Source organism: Chroicocephalus ridibundus, chromosome 9, assembly GCF_963924245.1.
Source record: "Chroicocephalus ridibundus chromosome 9, bChrRid1.1, whole genome shotgun sequence".
Lineage (NCBI taxonomy): Eukaryota > Metazoa > Chordata > Aves > Charadriiformes > Laridae > Chroicocephalus > Chroicocephalus ridibundus.
In genome coordinates this window covers 39,797,791-39,814,906 of record NC_086292.1, presented here as the reverse complement: position 1 = coordinate 39,814,906, position 17,116 = coordinate 39,797,791, and the positions used below count along the sequence as shown (strand labels likewise).

Below are 17,116 nucleotides of genomic sequence, written 5' to 3'. Positions count from 1 at the left end.
AGGAGAAAAGACAACATACCTATTCTTAGTGGATCTCCAGGCACCACACTGACATTTGTGCCAATTCCGGATGCCATTAGGACACGCTTTCTTCTGCTTCCCTTTGATAATAGAGTGTTATTCTCTATAAATCTTTGTTCTGTAACACAAAGCATGATCTCTTCTTAGGAAGAATTAAATCAAGACTCTAAAAAAAATTTATGTCAAAACATCCAACATGCTAGTTATGAAGCAGAAGGATAATAGCACTTTGGAATTCTTTAGGATCAACTTCATTTATGCACTTAAATTGCCTAACAAATATACTTCAGATATGTAAACAGGGAAGCACAGAAATTATTTATAATGTTTATGCAATTTTCTAAATTAATCAAATTTATTGAATTTTATTTATTAGAAAAATAAGCCTGTAACACAGTGTAAAAACAAGATTTACAGGATGTATGATGTATTTCCTATTTGTCATGACAATGTTATTTATTATTCCATTACCAGTCATTCACATACAGAAATTTTAAGAAAAATAATTCTCTCAATGGAATCAGGCCAATTCCTCTGTTCCATTAGATGGAATTATGACAAAGTGCTACAACAGAAAAAAGAAGAAAATCTTTTAAAATCTCATTATGCATAGAGATAGCATAACGCATGCAGAATCATATGCCTGTCACTATAGCAACTCCTCCTTTTTATCATATGCCAGACAGAATAACTGCCAAAAACGTGGGCAATCTGTCAGTGACACAGGGTTCTCGCCACTTAGTCAACATTTCTGTTTTAATGAAAGTGCATAACATCCATGATTCTCCTTCCAGAACGGTTTAAATCTTTTGTTGTATTCTAACTTCCGTGGGTCATTTTACATTGGTTCAACATTTTTCCTTAGTGCGCAACGTCTGTACAAAGCCTCCCGCTTGTCTGCGTAAACACTGGGACAAAAAAGTCTCCGCAGGACCACAGTGAGGCCAGTCCCAGGCAGGCAAAAGGCTTGTTGCCTTGTTGGTCCTTAGGAGCTTCTATTCGAAAGGCTACGCAGATTTTGCACTACTGATGGACTGCCCCAGGTCAGGCAGTAATTGCCGCAGCGAAGTCCGAAAGGCTGACATGATGTTGCTCTAGACAACATCGAGTCAGTGCAATCTGCAAGTCCTGCCACCAGAAGTCCTCCCTGTGCGGTTCTGCACAGACAAAAACAATTGCAGAACCTGGCCCTCTCCTACCCGGTCAAGACTTATTGAAACTAATGCCACATGACCAGGAATAGAAATGAAGTTCAGACTCCTGTGAGCAACCTTCCCAGTCACGTCATTATAATAATATTCCTCTCTGGAACATCTGAAGTTTTGATGTACTCCAGGAAAATTGAAACCAAGAAGGGAGCTTCAGTCTACACTCCTCCTCACAGACTCCTATTATGTCTTTGGTACGTCTTCCTTGATTGTCCAGATTCAAACATCTATAACCTGCCCTACACGTGTGCCTGAGCGAGCAAGCAAGCTTTGTAGCAGGATTGGCCACGTATAACTGTGTTGTACTTCATACAGCAAAATGGTGAGGGAGTTAATCTCTAGAGCTGAATAATCCATTTATTGGAGCTATTTTGCAAGGCATGATTGTATTATACAGCATTACATTATTAATCTACTTACAATACAGTCATTTAAAATGAGTTTTTCTTTACGCTTTCTATTCTGAGAGTTAGCAGGTCATATTAAGAATTTTTTTGTTTTCCATGTCCCTATGTTTTACTGGCCTCTATAATTAAAGAAAAAAACCAAAACCCCAAACCAGCTTTTGCTTTCATTTCACAGCATTTCCCCGCAGATGTTCTGAATAAATCGAGCCTGCCCTGTTTCCCTAGATAAAAGCACTGGAAACAACGTAATATGACAGTGGGTTTTCTAATGTGTCTGCTAGTTTAAGGGATGATATTTGTTGCCTGGAAGCAAGAAGATGGAACAACTGTTGAAGAAGTCACAAGTCAAACCATCTGTACCTAGATCCACTATTACAGGAAACACAAAATAGAGAACAGATCCCAGGGAGTCAGATGCAATCAAAAATTCCAAGTTCCTAATAAAGTGTTAAATATCACCCCAACTATTTTATTGGTTAAACTTCATAATCAAAGCGTCTCGCTGTTGTTATCAGTAAGGAATTCCCATTTAGCACTTACCAGTTAACTGGAGAACAGACACAGCTTCAGCTTTTCCAAGAGCGTTAGTTGCTCTGCAAGTGTATGTTCCTGCATCTTCATGGGAAACATTCCTCAGAAATAAAGACCCATTCAAAACCAAGAAAGAACTGATTTGTAGAATGTCTGTCGTCTTAAACCATGTTACATTTGGTTGGGGAACACCTTTAAAATGCAAATAATTAAAACATTCATTGTGAGCGAGAAACCGTAGGTTTTATGTTGCTGACTGCTACCATACCATCCAAGAACCGCAAGTTCATTTGCCATTTCACAGACAGCGTAAGTCAAAGTAACAACATTGCAGCAAAACAAGTACATTTTCCACTCACAACAAAATTTCTCAGTTATGAGCCCTATTAATAATTCAGCATCCCACTAAGATTAAAGGTTAAGCACTGCAGGGCAAGCTCACAGAACAGCTTCACAAACCGCTACCAGTCCTACAAAAGCAACGTGCTCATGTGTCTTGCTACCGAAAGATGTGAGACCATTAACCCCCATCAGGACCAACTGCCAAAGATCTGCACGGCATCTTTTCATTCCACCTGCATCCCAGAACATATGAAGGAAGCCACAAATATTCAATTTCTAGTTAAAAATAAAGGAAAAATAAAAAGAAACGGAGGCAAAATATTTCTCTTGAAGAAAAAAGGGATATATTTATCAATTAGACTAGAATATACACGTGGCCAATTCCTGCCAAAACAAGCTCCCGAAAACGTCTCCAAATTGCTGATGTCACATATACAACTTGTAGCAATGCAGTAGGAAGGAAAAGAAACTGGAAGAGCTATTAACAACAAAACGAGGGGCTCAGTTGTTAAGCAAACTCATTTGCCGTGTTATATAAAGCCAAAGGTCTATCGGCATTCCTACTGGAACTCAGAAACCCAGTATTTGCAGATAACTTGTCATTCAAAGTTTTAATCAATGAGTGACTTTGGACATTTATTTTTAATTAGTTGATTTTTCCACTGGCACAGTACCACCTCTGTGAGAGGACATCTACTCTTTCATTTTCCTCAAACATCTGCCTTTAAGAAGATATTTTGCAAGTTGGCAAATCAGAGGTTTCATTGCTTGTGCTCCCGTTGAGCTGCTGCAGCAGAAGCGCTCTTTCAAAGCTCCAAAATCCTAGAGAAATCCCTGGGGAAGCCTGACATCCACGGCACAGTGACCAGCACCAGAGGTGCACAAAGGTGCAGGGCATAAAACAAGTCAGAGCAGTTAAACTGTCTTTCACCTGAACTCTTTTTTCCTTAAATATATTGATCAGTGCTCACTGAAGACTACCAAAACAGGTTCTGCTATAGAAGCTGACCCGACTGTGGGACATTTGGAAGTTTCAGCCATATCGAATGCTAATTCAGTCTCCTCTCTTCACAGATCATTGTGCAGTATTACTTTACAGATGATGTCTTCATGATGTGGAATAGCCTTTAGGAACAACTTTAACATTTCAATCACTGGCTTAGCACTTCCAATGCACACCTCAAGTTTTTCCTTCACTGTAATAGGAACCAGACATATTTTTTGGAACCTGCTATTTCACTGAAGGAAAAAGCTCCCCCCACCATTTTGTCTAGAAAGACAGGGGAGAGAAACACTCTTCTGCATAATCACAGATTTTATTCTAGATAATTTAGCAGCTGTTCGGTGCTTTTAAACTCATGAGATTGTGTTTTACTGAATAAAACTGCATAAAACAAAGTACAGATATGCAGAGCGCACAGGAGTCCAAAAAAACAGGCTGTTTTTCAAGTTTCCAGAAGAAGCTTTATGCCACTTCGAAAAATCCTTTTGGAATTAGGATGAGGTCTTGTTTTAAGGGTCTTTTTTTCCATTTTACCCCAGCTTTCTGGCTAAAGTGTATCATTCTCAGACATATTTTTCCTTTACAGTGTACTTTCCACGGCCATTCAGACATATATACTTACTATACAGATGGGCTGAGGAGGTGTTGTGAGGATGCTGAGCTGTTTTAATCTAAGGCCTAGAGGTTTGCAGCCAGGCTGCCTTCACTGGCACTAAAATCCCGCAGACCAATCAGAGCCAAAAATAAGCCAGAAGCCGCATGGTTGAGATGGAACCGAAGTCAAAAAAATTTAAGTCACATTCCACAAAACACAAAAACGCAAAAATGTTTGGAAAGGTTCAAATTTAAGCTTTTAACCTGAGCCTCTATCAAACGTCAGCCCAATATCATCCCACGATACAGTCCTCCTCCTCTCACCACAGCATTCAGAAATGTACCTCATTCCTGGGATTTAACTTAAGTAAAAATTTCTTTCTTCCAAACTTGGTTTGTATCCTAGAGTTTATCCCGGAAAATTTGCCATGTCGCTACTCTTCTACCCGTGTCTCATTCAGAGACATGTAGAGCCTTTTAAAACCTGGACTGGAGTTCAGCTTGCAGAAGAAATCTGCAGAATAGCTTTGCCTCTCATTTCAAGTTCAAAATTTGGTATCTGTCACACACACCTTAAACTCAATTTAAGTTATAGCAAATAATTCCTCTTTCTTCCTCCAAAGAGCTGTATGCCTTTCTCTTTGGGGGAAACAAGCAAGTAATACCACACACGCACACAAGTAAATCAGACCATTTCTCAAGTGAATAATGTGAATACACAAAGATAAATTCTAGGTCTAAGGTGCAGAAGCGTGGGCAGAGCCCTGCACGGCAGTCCAGCCACCAGCCCGACTGAAATGCACAAGGAATCCATCCAAGCAATCTTAGGGGTGCTGTCGCTTACAGATAAAGTGGGAGGAAAAATCCATGAAAAATGATCAGTTAAATACATAATGGAAAAAACAACACTATTATTCATACACGTGATTATTGCACACTGTCACTTAAAAGGAGTTTTTGTTGTCTAGATACCTTCAAGGTGCATCCCTAAACATGAGCTGTTTGAGCTGAAAATAGTAGTGGGTATAATCACAACGCTCCTGCATTGTATTTTACTCCAAACTACTAAGAAGTACGGTTTTTATCTAAGAGTTAATAATTTTTATGTGAACTGTATGCCGAGTCCCTCTGAGCTGGCCTCTTCACAATCATGTTGAGGACCCTTCAAGCTTTACATTTCATAGTTCCTTTTCTTTCACCAACCTTTCTATTATGTGGAAACCAATTCACTATCTGAGAGTGAGTTTGGGAGACACTGGGCCATCTCCTTAAGAACAACTGGTATTTGCAATCAAGCTCCTTCTGTATCCTTTTTCATGGGCTTTTGGTTAGGTTGCTGTTAAGAGTATTAAGGCAAATCCTCAGCTTGAGCCCTGAGCTAAGAAAAAAAGGAAGATCCCTTTCAGAGAAGAGTTCAGGGACCTTTTACAGGCTGGAGTATGGCATGAAGGGAGGAGAGGGGGCAGGAGAGGAGTGGGGGTAGGTCTCTGCACGCTCTGTAGTCAGGACACAGCTGCGTGCTAGAAATCAGCCTTTCAGGGAAACCCAAAACTGGGGAGCACAAATGTGATAAAAAGCTCTGGGAGTTGTGCCTCCAGAGAGACGCAGTAGAGAAGCTGGCCAGAAAAAAAGGTTTATTGTGTGGTGCTATCCCATCGGCTGATAGACGCCCTATAAGTGGTTTAAAGAAATAAAGCTGGAGAAAAAGACATCCCTTACAGTCCAGCTTCTTTGCATTCTTCTGCAAAGCAGCACGTGCATTTCAAGCTCTTCAGGACAGCTTCAGTTTATCTCTATGTTCATATTGCCAGTGAAAAATCCTCTTCTGCCATAACTTTCATGAGAGATGCTGAGTTCTTTTGCACGCAGTCATTTCTGAAATTCCTATGGGGAGAAACTCTTACTGTTGGAGGATACTAAAAAAACCCCCTATTTTTAGGTGTGCATTTACCTTTTTAATAGTGTCTGTGCTTAACAGTGCTTTGCATAAATCTTTTTCTCATAACCTAGCCCAGCCCCAGCATGCAGCCACCATTTATACAATTCAGGTGAAAAAGCTTCCATCATGCAGGTCAATGCTTTCCCTTTAGAAATCAGATTCCGTATTTACTACTCCTGAGATAAGATTTTCCTTCCCGGCTGGTATGCAGCACCACACGCCGAGTTAAGTCTCATCTATCGGCTCTTGTGAGAAAGAAGGCAAAGTATACAACTCCCACATTCCTCTTGTGACAAGACTCCTACAGTAGCACTGTGAAATGGACCCATTTTCCTACACAGAAACTGCAGGACAGAGTTCAAGCATACCATCAAAATGCTAGAAAAGCTCTTTTTTTTCTAGGCAAATAGGTAAGGCCTAAAATCTGTGCTTTACCCTTTAGTATTCATGTAAATAAAACTTTAAAAGTTTTAAGTAATATTTTCTTATCCAAGCAGAAACTAAACTAAACAAAAATTAGCCAAACATGACGTGTTGCTGTTTTCTTTTTTTCCTTAAAGGAGCTGAAATTATACTTAAGCTTTGGGACATATCTGCAGGACTTCATGGAGGAGTTCGTCCCATGCACAAGGTTGAATTTGACTGCAGATGCTTGGTTTTCCTTTACATAAAGGTTGATTTACATAGGGACTTTACATGGATAAAAATAACATTCACACGGTCTTCAAGAGCCTCTTCCATTACAGAATTGCAGGGAGAAGACTATTAACAGAGATGCTTAAAAGCAAATTACATTGAATTTTTAAAATATTACCTCCTCACTGCTATAATTTTCTGCCCTCTGTTTGGACTTAAAGAAATTTCTACCGTTGTTGTTTATCCTTTCCTGGACAGTTTTAAAATGTGCCTTTCCTTTCACCTAACTGTCGAAATTTAACCCATCTACATAAGCTTCTTCTACGGAACGGCTGCCTTTCTGTATCCATCTATTATCCGTACCTAAGACACAAAATCATTCTGGGAATAATTTCCTAGACCTTCTCTTCAGGAAAAAAAGTAAATCTTCCAGTTTGTAATCCTGGAAGGAAGTCATTCCCTATTTATATCCAAGAAAATATTACTTTCAAGCTGAAGAATTCCTGGTTTGATCCCCAGCCAGTACAAAAAGGGGAAGAGGTAAGAGATGGCCTGTAGCCACCTTTCTTTCCTTTATACCCCACCTCCACACAGATGCAGCTGAGGATGAGCCCAAAGGTATCGACTCACCCAAAGTGCCAAAGGTTCAGAATCCCTGAGTGCAATTTAGATCCCAGTGATTCAAATGGGAGATCCATCACTGACATCAGCTAGTAGCAGAATCAATCAATCAAATCCCATGGCTCCAAGTCAGGAAAGCACTTAAGCATAGGATTAAATCCATCCCCATTAGGGAATGCAATTAAACACATGCTTAAAATTAAGGATGGCTGTAATCGTCCTATATGAACAACGACATATTCCTGAACTCAGGTCTTCTTAGTCTTAGGAAAACCTTAAAAAACAGAATCTTACTCTTGGATCTAAATCCTCTGATGTTAAAAATTTCTACTATAGACCTAAGTGGCTATAAAACTTTAAAATTAGTTTAATCTTTTTTTCTGACCTCAAACACAGGTTATTTTCCACTAGCACTGGAGCAACTCTAAAATACTCAATGTTCCATGAAAAAAAAAAAAGTCATTTTCCACCATGATTGGCCCTGGGACAGGAAATGTTATGGAAAAAAACTCCAGCTCCGGATGGGACTGTGAAACACGTGTTTAAAAAAAAGGGAGGGGAAAAAAAAAAAAAGGAAAAGGAATCCACACTATAGGGTGCCCTTAAAATATTCAGTGTTCAAAAACAAATTTCCTCCAACCTTGAAAGCCCTATGAAATATTACACACCATAAAAATCTTGGCCTACTAACTCGTTGCTCTAAAACATTGGATATGTCTTCAGAAATTTTTCCCCCAGCTATGTAGAATCTCATAAAGTATTCTGTATTTCCCATTCAAGAGCAAGGCAGAACCGTGCTGGCGCAAATCACATTTTGCTGCACTTTGCTAAAAGTTTACCTAAGTTTAGAGGCTAAATTCACATGTCATCTTTTAGAGGAAACGATTCTGGGTCAGTAATATACACAATGAATGTCATCTGATTATTATTTATTCTCCACTCACTAACACCTACAGTGGATTTAGTGTAACTTTCAATGTAATTTCTTTGATTGATACATCTTCATATTTTCCCCAGCAGAAGTCACAAACAGCCTTTATATTCATCTGAACTATGCTTGAGCAATCAACTTCTAGCAAACCCTAAAAAGCCTAAACCATGCTGCTACTGAAATTACCTGTATGAATCTTGCCAACTTCACCGGGAATAATAGTCTTGGACAGAGCCGGCGTGAGACGTTTTGGCACTTGGTATGATCCTCCAGCCTGCCCTCTGATACTGCCCCATTCTCTTGCAATCTTTCAAAGTTATTACCTCTGCCTCTTGCTACCAGCCATGCAACAGCCCCTCTTCCTAGGTGGTAGCAACATCTGGCGGGATTTAGATATACTTACTGACATCTGGTGACCTCCTTAGAGGGGTTCCCAAAGCAAGACCCCTTCCCATCCCACCCTTACTACAGTTCTGTCGGGTCTTGTTTAGTTCTCTGGCTGTCAGCTCAAAGAGAACTTGATCTTTTTTCCAGCTGCAGAAGTTTAAGGCTAATATTTTTCAAAATCAGGCATTTAAAATAAGGCAACTATATTTAGGTAACTAAATAAGAGGATCTGAGTTAAGTAGGAACTCAGAAACGACTGCTAGACTGAATCCTGTAGTCGACCCCCAACAAAGACTTGGTTGGTGTGCATTAGGGCAACTCAGCACTGTCATCAGAGACTGGTTTGCCCAACTGGGCGGTAATTATACTTTCACTTTGCTCAATAGCCATGCTGTACCACCAAGGATCCAGACATTTATGGTCATAAAGTAGATACGTAGTCAGGGACTTGGAAAATATAATTTTATCAGAAATTAAAGAACTACACAGGAATTGCCATTCTTAGTCAACCTGAAGCCCACTAAACTCAGGACTTTGTGTCCAATGACGGGCACCTGGGGATATATAGGCAAAGAGTACTAAAATCATGGCACTTATTGAGTGACCCTTCCTCGATATATCTTCCTAGCTTCCAGAATCAGAACTAGCACTTAGGCCACTGTACTTGTTTCGTCTGATATTGCTCTTCTCTCTACCTTTTCTAGCACTACTACATCCTTTTTGAGATGAGATTAGCAAGTTGCAAACAGGATTCCCCACAGCTTTAAGCAATAGCTTATTTTCTATTCTGTTTCCATTCCTCTGCTGTTAGTTTTGATTTGCCTGTATGGACACCCCCCAGGGAATGCACTGGTTTTCCCACAGAACTAACCAGCGTGACTCCACAAATCTTTCTCCTAGAGACAGTCATTCAGGTACAGCCATGCACACGTGTCTGTATTTAAGGTTATTTGTTCTATATGTACGTTTATTCCACAAATATCAATTCTGAACATCTTTGCCCTCAGTTAGCTATTGAACATAATTTGTGTGATCCTGCTGCAACTCTTTGCAGAGGGTGTTAGAACTGATTAGCCTTTATAAATGTTGATTTTTAACAGCTTTAGTGAACTAACTGTTCACATTCTTTTTCAGAACTTTTATGAATATGTTGAACATCACAAATCCCAGAACAGAATCTCGAGGCATCCTGCTGGTAACTTCTCTCCACTGTAAAATTTGACCGCTTGTTCCTTCCAAACATTTAATCAGGTACTAACCAATGAGCTAACCTCTTCTTTTACACTATGAGGATTTATTAAATTTTGCCTAGGAAACTTGACAGCTTTTTGCAAATTGAAGTAGGAAGTATCAAGGGAATACCCACATGTTTGTTGAGCATTCCAAGAACTCTCATAAATTTATGAAATTTTACCCTCCTCTAACACAATCCATCTTAACCCTTCCTGAACTAGGAATTTGAAGGAAACCCGTGCTCCAATAAGGAAAGCTGAGAGAGAAAGGGAGAAACACACAGCAAAAAAAAGCAATCCTGGAGGCCATTCCGATTATTTCTTTTTCCCCCCAGGAATTCTGTAGGCTATGCCTATGTTAGCAACTGGTGGAGGGCATCGGGAATGTGCTTTTAAAGAGACATTGTTGGTACTGAGGTCCCAAAACATGTCTGATATGCGTTTGGATGAGTGTTGCTTTGGACTACTTGGAGAATCTTGCCTGGAACCTTGGACCTACTGCCCAGCAGTATTTGGAAAATAATAGTTACAGTCCAGAGGCACACCTTTCAGTTTAGTTACATCCAAAGGGATTCAGTTTTCAGGTTCCCAGACTGTTGCAAGATACAAAGCAAAGCACAATTGGGCTTTTGAAGTACATCTTTCAGCTCTTCCCACTTACGTCTGAGCAAACAAAAATTCTAGTGTAGATGCACTTATAGTAAAAAGAAGCATAAAAGATTTTCCTTTTATTACGGGAATTATAAATAGTGTCATTCCTTCCTCATAAAATAAATCTGCACTTACCCCTTCAAAACCTTTGAAACCCAATATTAATATCTTTGAGAAGAACACACACAAAAAACCGTAAAGAAACGAAGAGCCAGAATCCTGTGTATTAAACTGCTATTTTTCTTCACTGAGATGTCTTCTGAGGGGTTAAGCACAGAAGACAAAGAACAAAGTTACATTTGGAACAGCGAGGGGAAATGAAGGAACAGATGGAAAATCAAATTCTTGATTTATCTGGACCTGTTTCAAGTTCCAATACTGACAGCAAGTAGCTGGTCCATCTTTGTGAAACGTATGTGCAAAAAGATGACCCTGATTCAACAGCTTTTGTGTATTTGTCACAACTTTTTTGTCCATATGTTATTCTTAGAGAGCCCAAATATATTCATAGGAATGCAGAGTTTGGATGAGGATGGAGTTTCTACTTTTAAAAGCCTTTGTGCCAAGATATTTCAGAGATGCAACACAATATACTAAAAATTGGTTGTTTATACATTTCCCTTCTGCTCTCTCACCAGAAGGTGGCAGACAATGCACATTTTAGGCATATTTTCATTTTTTTCCCCCCTTATTTTACTTCAACTTAGAACTTTCAGGGTTTCACAATAAATGGAGTCTGACAGTTTTAGTTTATTTTAGTAATAATCACAAGACGATCTTTTCTGCAAATACAATAAATGTTATCCAAGAGCAATTTGGAGCAATCAGTATTGATATTTATACCATGTGTGTTGATTGAAAAGCGCTTGGCTGTAAGAATGGAATATGAACCTATCCAGAACGTTATGAATATCTTCTAGAATATGCTCGTGTGGGAGCTATAAAAATGAGTTCATTCTAATTAGTGGAAAAATCGTTTTGTTATAAATTAAATAGAGAAAAGAAATCGATGCTATTAGCTTCAGAAGTTTAGATAACTTTTCTTAATCTATTCTTTGATGTTCTTCTATTTATCGGGATCCGTTACTCTTTAGCACTTCAGAGCTTTTTTTCAGTCCGAATGTGATGTTTGGAGTGTGCAAGACAGACTTTCAGGAGGACAAAAAGAACCAAATCAGCAACAACAAAACAAAGAAAAAAACCTGTAGTCAGCTGTCTAAGACTGCACGTAGTATTGAACTTCACGTCCTTCCCGCTAAAACCACCAAACAAGAGCTGTCCTGTGTAACATGCCCTGGTGAACCCAGAGCCCCTCAAGTGGAATATACTTCAGGCCTTGAATAATTAAAGGATGCGTTGCAGAGCCATTAGCCAGCCAGTAGCGGAAGTTGGGAAACATAGCTTCCCTTACAACATCACCTCCTCTCTACCTTTCACAATGGTCTTTTTCAGATTGTTGGGCAGGCTGCTCCTACTTCCAGCTGAAGTTCTGCTCTATGGCACGATATTCTCGCCGAAATGAACCATTAATTTACCATTTTGCATACGTGCAGAATTTTTACATGTGTTTCAGAAAGAAAAATTCATGAATAGACCTTACACTTCTAGACACAAAATGTAGAACTCAGTATGTAGACTTATCCACAGAGAAAACTAGGGTTTGAACAACTATACGGAAGTATTATAGGTTATCCAGCTTACAGAAAAAAACCTCAGAAGTCATTGCAGCCAAGAAATTTAAAAGTAATTTAAGAATTCTGCTAGTGGCATGGCACTAATTTTCTTCACAAGCACCTTATTCACTAGATGTTTCTTCTTATGGAGAACTATTTTGTGGGCTAGCAAGAGTCCAATAGATCAGATGTATCTGCTCGACGCCACTGAGAAATCTGCATGAGTAATGTCTGTCTAGAAGGATCCTGAATAAGTATGTAGCAGAACACGAAGAACACACAAAGTCTTATCTAGTAATACTTCACTCAGGACAGGCAGAGAAGTTGTCACCCACAAAGGAAATATATCCTTTCTGAGCATTCAGGAGGAAGGGCAGTGAGGAAAAGGTGCTCCAGATCTCGCCAAGGTCTCCCTAAGACTAAAAGAAGGGCTCTTTTATAATTATTTTTGTAGTTCGTTCTAAGAGATCCTCAGCTGATAGACAGTCACATTCAATTACTGCCCAATGGCATTTTTACTCTAGATCTTAATTGTAAGGATTTGCAGTGGGCTGTCACTCCAAGAAGGCAAGAGTTTATGACCGTAAATCAATATGTCTGGTGAAGAGAAAAGGACACTTGCAGACTCACGTTGCCTGTTGGTAGGAACAGCACTTTCAGAGTGTATAGAAATATTAGGGTTTTTTTCCAATTCAAACTCTTGGTTGTCTGATAATTCACATGTTGTTTTATCAGCAGTCACAACAAAGTTCTCATCCTACTACACTGCAAATGGACATATTTTTGCGTCCCACCTATTAGACAAACATATTAGCATTAAGGCTATTAAGTTCAATCTTCTAAAGTTAGTGGTTTATTACTTTTCATTAAGGAAAGGAGATCAGAAAAACTGCTTCCATCATTGCGTAAGTTTTTTCTGCTTTTAGGCTTAGTGACATTTTAAGACATTCAAGCTCTATTTTATTCACAAACAGTAATACTTACTTCCTTGGCAATGACAGGAAATAAAGCAATTAGATAAATCACTTTTTAAGTCAACACTAGTGTCTTAGCATAACTAAAGTTTGGCTCATGAATATACACATTTCTAAAGCATTTGGAAATCTACAGTCCCATGTGAAAATATTAATTTATATTTAAATTGCTAACTGCTTACCCATCCTAACAATATTAATATTAACAGCGTGACATTAACTCTCTGCTGGATTGGAGATGTAGGTCAGTTATACATGGAGTTGCCAAACTATAGTTGGAAAATATTACTTCATCAAAGAATTAGCCTTGGTACAACAGTGAATAGCAGAGCCACATGTCCTAATATATATCAGCCTGGCGCCACTATTGTATGCAGGACTATTTGCATATATATATATGTATTTCTATCACAACTCTGGTTCAGCAGCAGCACGCGTTCTGCTATGGACTCCCCCAGCGCTACGAATGTGAACGGCACGCTGCCTTCTCTGCAGTCCCTCTTTGCAATGCTCATTGTTATGAGCGCTTTCATACACCATCTTCAACACGGCACAAAAGGCTCACCTCAGCTTATTAAATATTTGACAGAATATTGCCACTCTGAGTTAAACCCTACAATTCAAACTTGAACAGATAGTAATGATGAGATTAAAAAGAAAATATCTACCTTTCCAGCAAAGGACTAGAAAATAAAAGGACGCAGTGAACTGCATCATTAATGCACATCGCTTCTGATTAACATTAATGCTGCTCTACAGATGTTGAGCTTGAAAGTATCTACATGCTCTCACGGCTCAGCACATTTCTTTGTTTCCTTACTGCAGCTGCGGACTGATGGCTCTGAAAGGTAAGTTTACTTTGCTGTCAGGTTTAAAGTTCTATTAAGCTGTGGCTGGAGATTTCATTTTGGGTTTTAACAATAGTCTAGACATATGTGCATCTCAAACAGGGATAAGGGAAGTTTTCTGATGAGCAAGTCAGCTGGCCGTGCTTGCTATTGCAGCAAGATAGCCATTCACTGGTGGGCTTTAAGCTCTGTAGCAGAGCCTTAGACCCCTTCATGGAAAGAAAAGGACTTTTAAAGGAGAGTCTGTTTGAACCTATACCTGTGTGTGTAAATTAAAGACAAAAGAAATAGGACTGGTGCAGGTGACACTCCTAATAAAAAATGGTGATCAGTGATTTTCTGCCTTCACTGGTAATTTCTTTCAAGAAATGAAGTAAACTTCCGATTCCAACATTACAAGGAACTTTCATGCAGTTCTTGCTTACCTTTCACTGGACATTCAACCGTAATATTTGTTCCAGTTCTCGCCACGATTGTACCTCCAACAACTGCCGAGAGACTGCTGGCTTCCAGATTTGTAACATTTAATACAGAGGACAAGATGACAGGAATCTCTTTGAAATTAAAGGGATAATCAGTTTTAAAAGCTTTATTTGTCTTTTAAACATAGATCCTGTATTTAAATTAATCACGTTTGGAACAGAATTCAGTTTGCAAAGCAGCAGCCAGAAAATACAGGTAGGATAGATACAAGCAGACTCCGTTCACACCTGCTGTGGTTTTAGAGCGACAAGGCCATCTTATTGCTACCTTATTAAATCAGAGAGAGTTTCATGGATTGCCAACAAAAGAAGCTATTTCACATTGGAGTGGGGATGGGTGCTTATATATTAAAAAAACCACAATAAAATACAGGTCCAATTCTGTGGGTGCTACAGTCTTACCTGCACGCAATAGCAGTGATGTTTCCATATCAAACCCAAAGTCATTAACAACCAGGCATCCATATGTACCAAGTTCATTTTGAGTAGGGTTCTGAATCTGCACTTTTCCAATGGTGTCTAGGATCACCCTGCAGAATATTCAAGGAAAGCCAAGGGTTACCACCCTGGGACAAACCCAGCTGAATCTTCTTGTAAGAGTTACAGATACAGGAGCAAAACTCCTTTTTAGGAGTTCACCGTTCTAGACCGGCGCATGCAGGAACAGTTCCGCCTCCTTCTTTGGTGACAACAGGGGAGCCTTAAGGGACACACGCATGGAAGACTCTTCAGATATCCCTCTTCTACAAAGCTGTGTCCTAGTTGCAGCTTTTTGAAGGACAGCAAGTTTGCTACTACAAACCAGAATCCCTCAGGAACAACAGCATGAATAAATCAGACTACCACAATTAAAAGTATTAGGCTTGGCAAGAAATCCATCTCTCCAGAGCACGCTTGGTTTTCAGCAGGGCTGGGAAATTCACAAATGTATGGCCTAATCTGACTTCCAAATTACCGTAGGTTTGTTATGTTGTTTTGTGGGTTTTTTTGGTTTTTGTTTTTTAAATATTATAATCATTAAAGCGAAAGTCTTCCACCAAAAACCCACTAGTGTCTTGAATACCCTGCGTGCCATCTGAAGGACAAGGTATGAGAGAGTGCACCACAGGCTGGGGAAGAGCCTGAAAGCAGCAGCCTGGACTTTCCCCCCTCGTTACCTTTCTCAGCAGCAAATTACACGAATTAGGCCATACGCTCATCGCATCCAAACACCCCGTAGCTCTGGCATTCTCCCACACCGAACACACTTACAAAAGTAAGAAATACACAAAAACATATTAGAAATACTTGTGTCTCAACAAAACAAACCACCTCGTGCATGGCTCAAGTACGGCCTTCTCTTACAAACCCAACAGATAAAAGCCCATTTACCTCCTCACATTCTTTTTCAGATGTAATGCTGTTAATGCCACACACATATATACATATGGATTTGTGTATAAGAAACCTTGCTGTAAAAAAATAGGAAAGAAACCCACTTTGCCAAGGTATCCCCTAAGTGCAAGAATATCAGTCTGGGCTAAAATGAAGGCAATTTATGAAAGCAGACATTAGGAATCAAAAAGATACTCATGAATAAATAAAACGCCATCATGTCCACAAAACGAAAGTATCACTTGCAACAAATTAATGGGAAGTTATGCGTATTTCACAAAATAAACATAACTAGTGGGAGCTACACGGTTCCAAAAACATTTGCACTTTTAAAAATGGCTTAGTTTTGGTGTCTTTGCTTTAATTGATAGCCCCGCAGAAGTATATTTTTCTTGGCAGTGTGGTTAATCAGTTAAGTATGTTGAGAAATATCCAAAAGTGCCTTTATCATTTCAGAATCGTTTTTTTCATTACTCAAGAGCTAGCTATAATTCCAAGAGGCTCACACACGGAGTTAATGTTAATATTATCAGGTGAGCTTCTAATTTATCAGCAACGGAGTAAAAGTATTTGCTCAGTCTTGAGCAAATATCTGAATATAACACATACTTGCTGTACTTGTTCTTCAGGTATAGTTCTCAAACGTGATGGCAACAGAGGTCCTTTATTATTTTGTATTCCACTGTCCTCAACAGAAATATCTGTACATTCTAAAGTATTGAAAAACAACCATAAAAGCTCATTCTTTCTTTTTAAACTGAAGTTAGGCAGCTACGGTTATACCTAAAGATTTACTGTGTTGAAGGACAGTGAGGGTACCAGTAATTTTTTCCCTCCTTAAAGCAAGTAAGAACTAAGACTTATTTTCATCGATACCATGGCAGAAGTTTTTAACGTGTTCCCACTGTATTTGCCATCTGAACGAATCCAAGAGGCTTCTTAATTTGAGTATAAATCTGTTCATTTTCTGATGCAGCTGAAATGATTAAGGCTGACCACAAAATAGACTTAGGACATCCAAAACACTTCACCTAGTAAAAAAAAGTCAATCCTCCAACGTAATATCCTGGAACCGGACATACACTTGGATGTTAGTAAAGCCAAGCAACGTGACAGACACTTGAAAGTAAAAATAAATTAAATAAAAGGATGGAATGCACAGCGTTCACACTTATCTCATTTTTACAACAGTATGTTTTAATACTGCACAGCAGGGTGGATTTTTACAGTTGATAGCAACACAATAAGTCATTCAAAAATAA

The 17,116-nt window shown here is 39.1% G+C and overlaps 1 protein-coding gene across 8 annotated transcripts in view; it reads right to left on the bottom strand.

The window, feature by feature from the left end:
* The window catches only part of ADAMTSL3 (ADAMTS like 3), a 188,306-nt gene that overhangs the window by 12,025 nt on the left and 159,165 nt on the right, over nt 1-17,116 (bottom strand). For all 8 annotated transcript variants that reach the window (XR_010072614.1, XM_063347175.1, XM_063347173.1 and 5 more), the window contains 4 exons: nt 14,883-15,010; nt 14,424-14,552; nt 2,177-2,359; nt 20-139 (listed from right to left, as the gene is read on the bottom strand). Coding sequence is in view for 7 of the 8 variants with exons in the window: in XM_063347175.1 (XP_063203245.1) it covers nt 20-139; nt 2,177-2,359; nt 14,424-14,552; nt 14,883-15,010 (560 nt within the window). In the remaining variant the exon portion in view is untranslated. The remainder of the gene's footprint in view (nt 1-19; nt 140-2,176; nt 2,360-14,423; nt 14,553-14,882; nt 15,011-17,116) is intronic.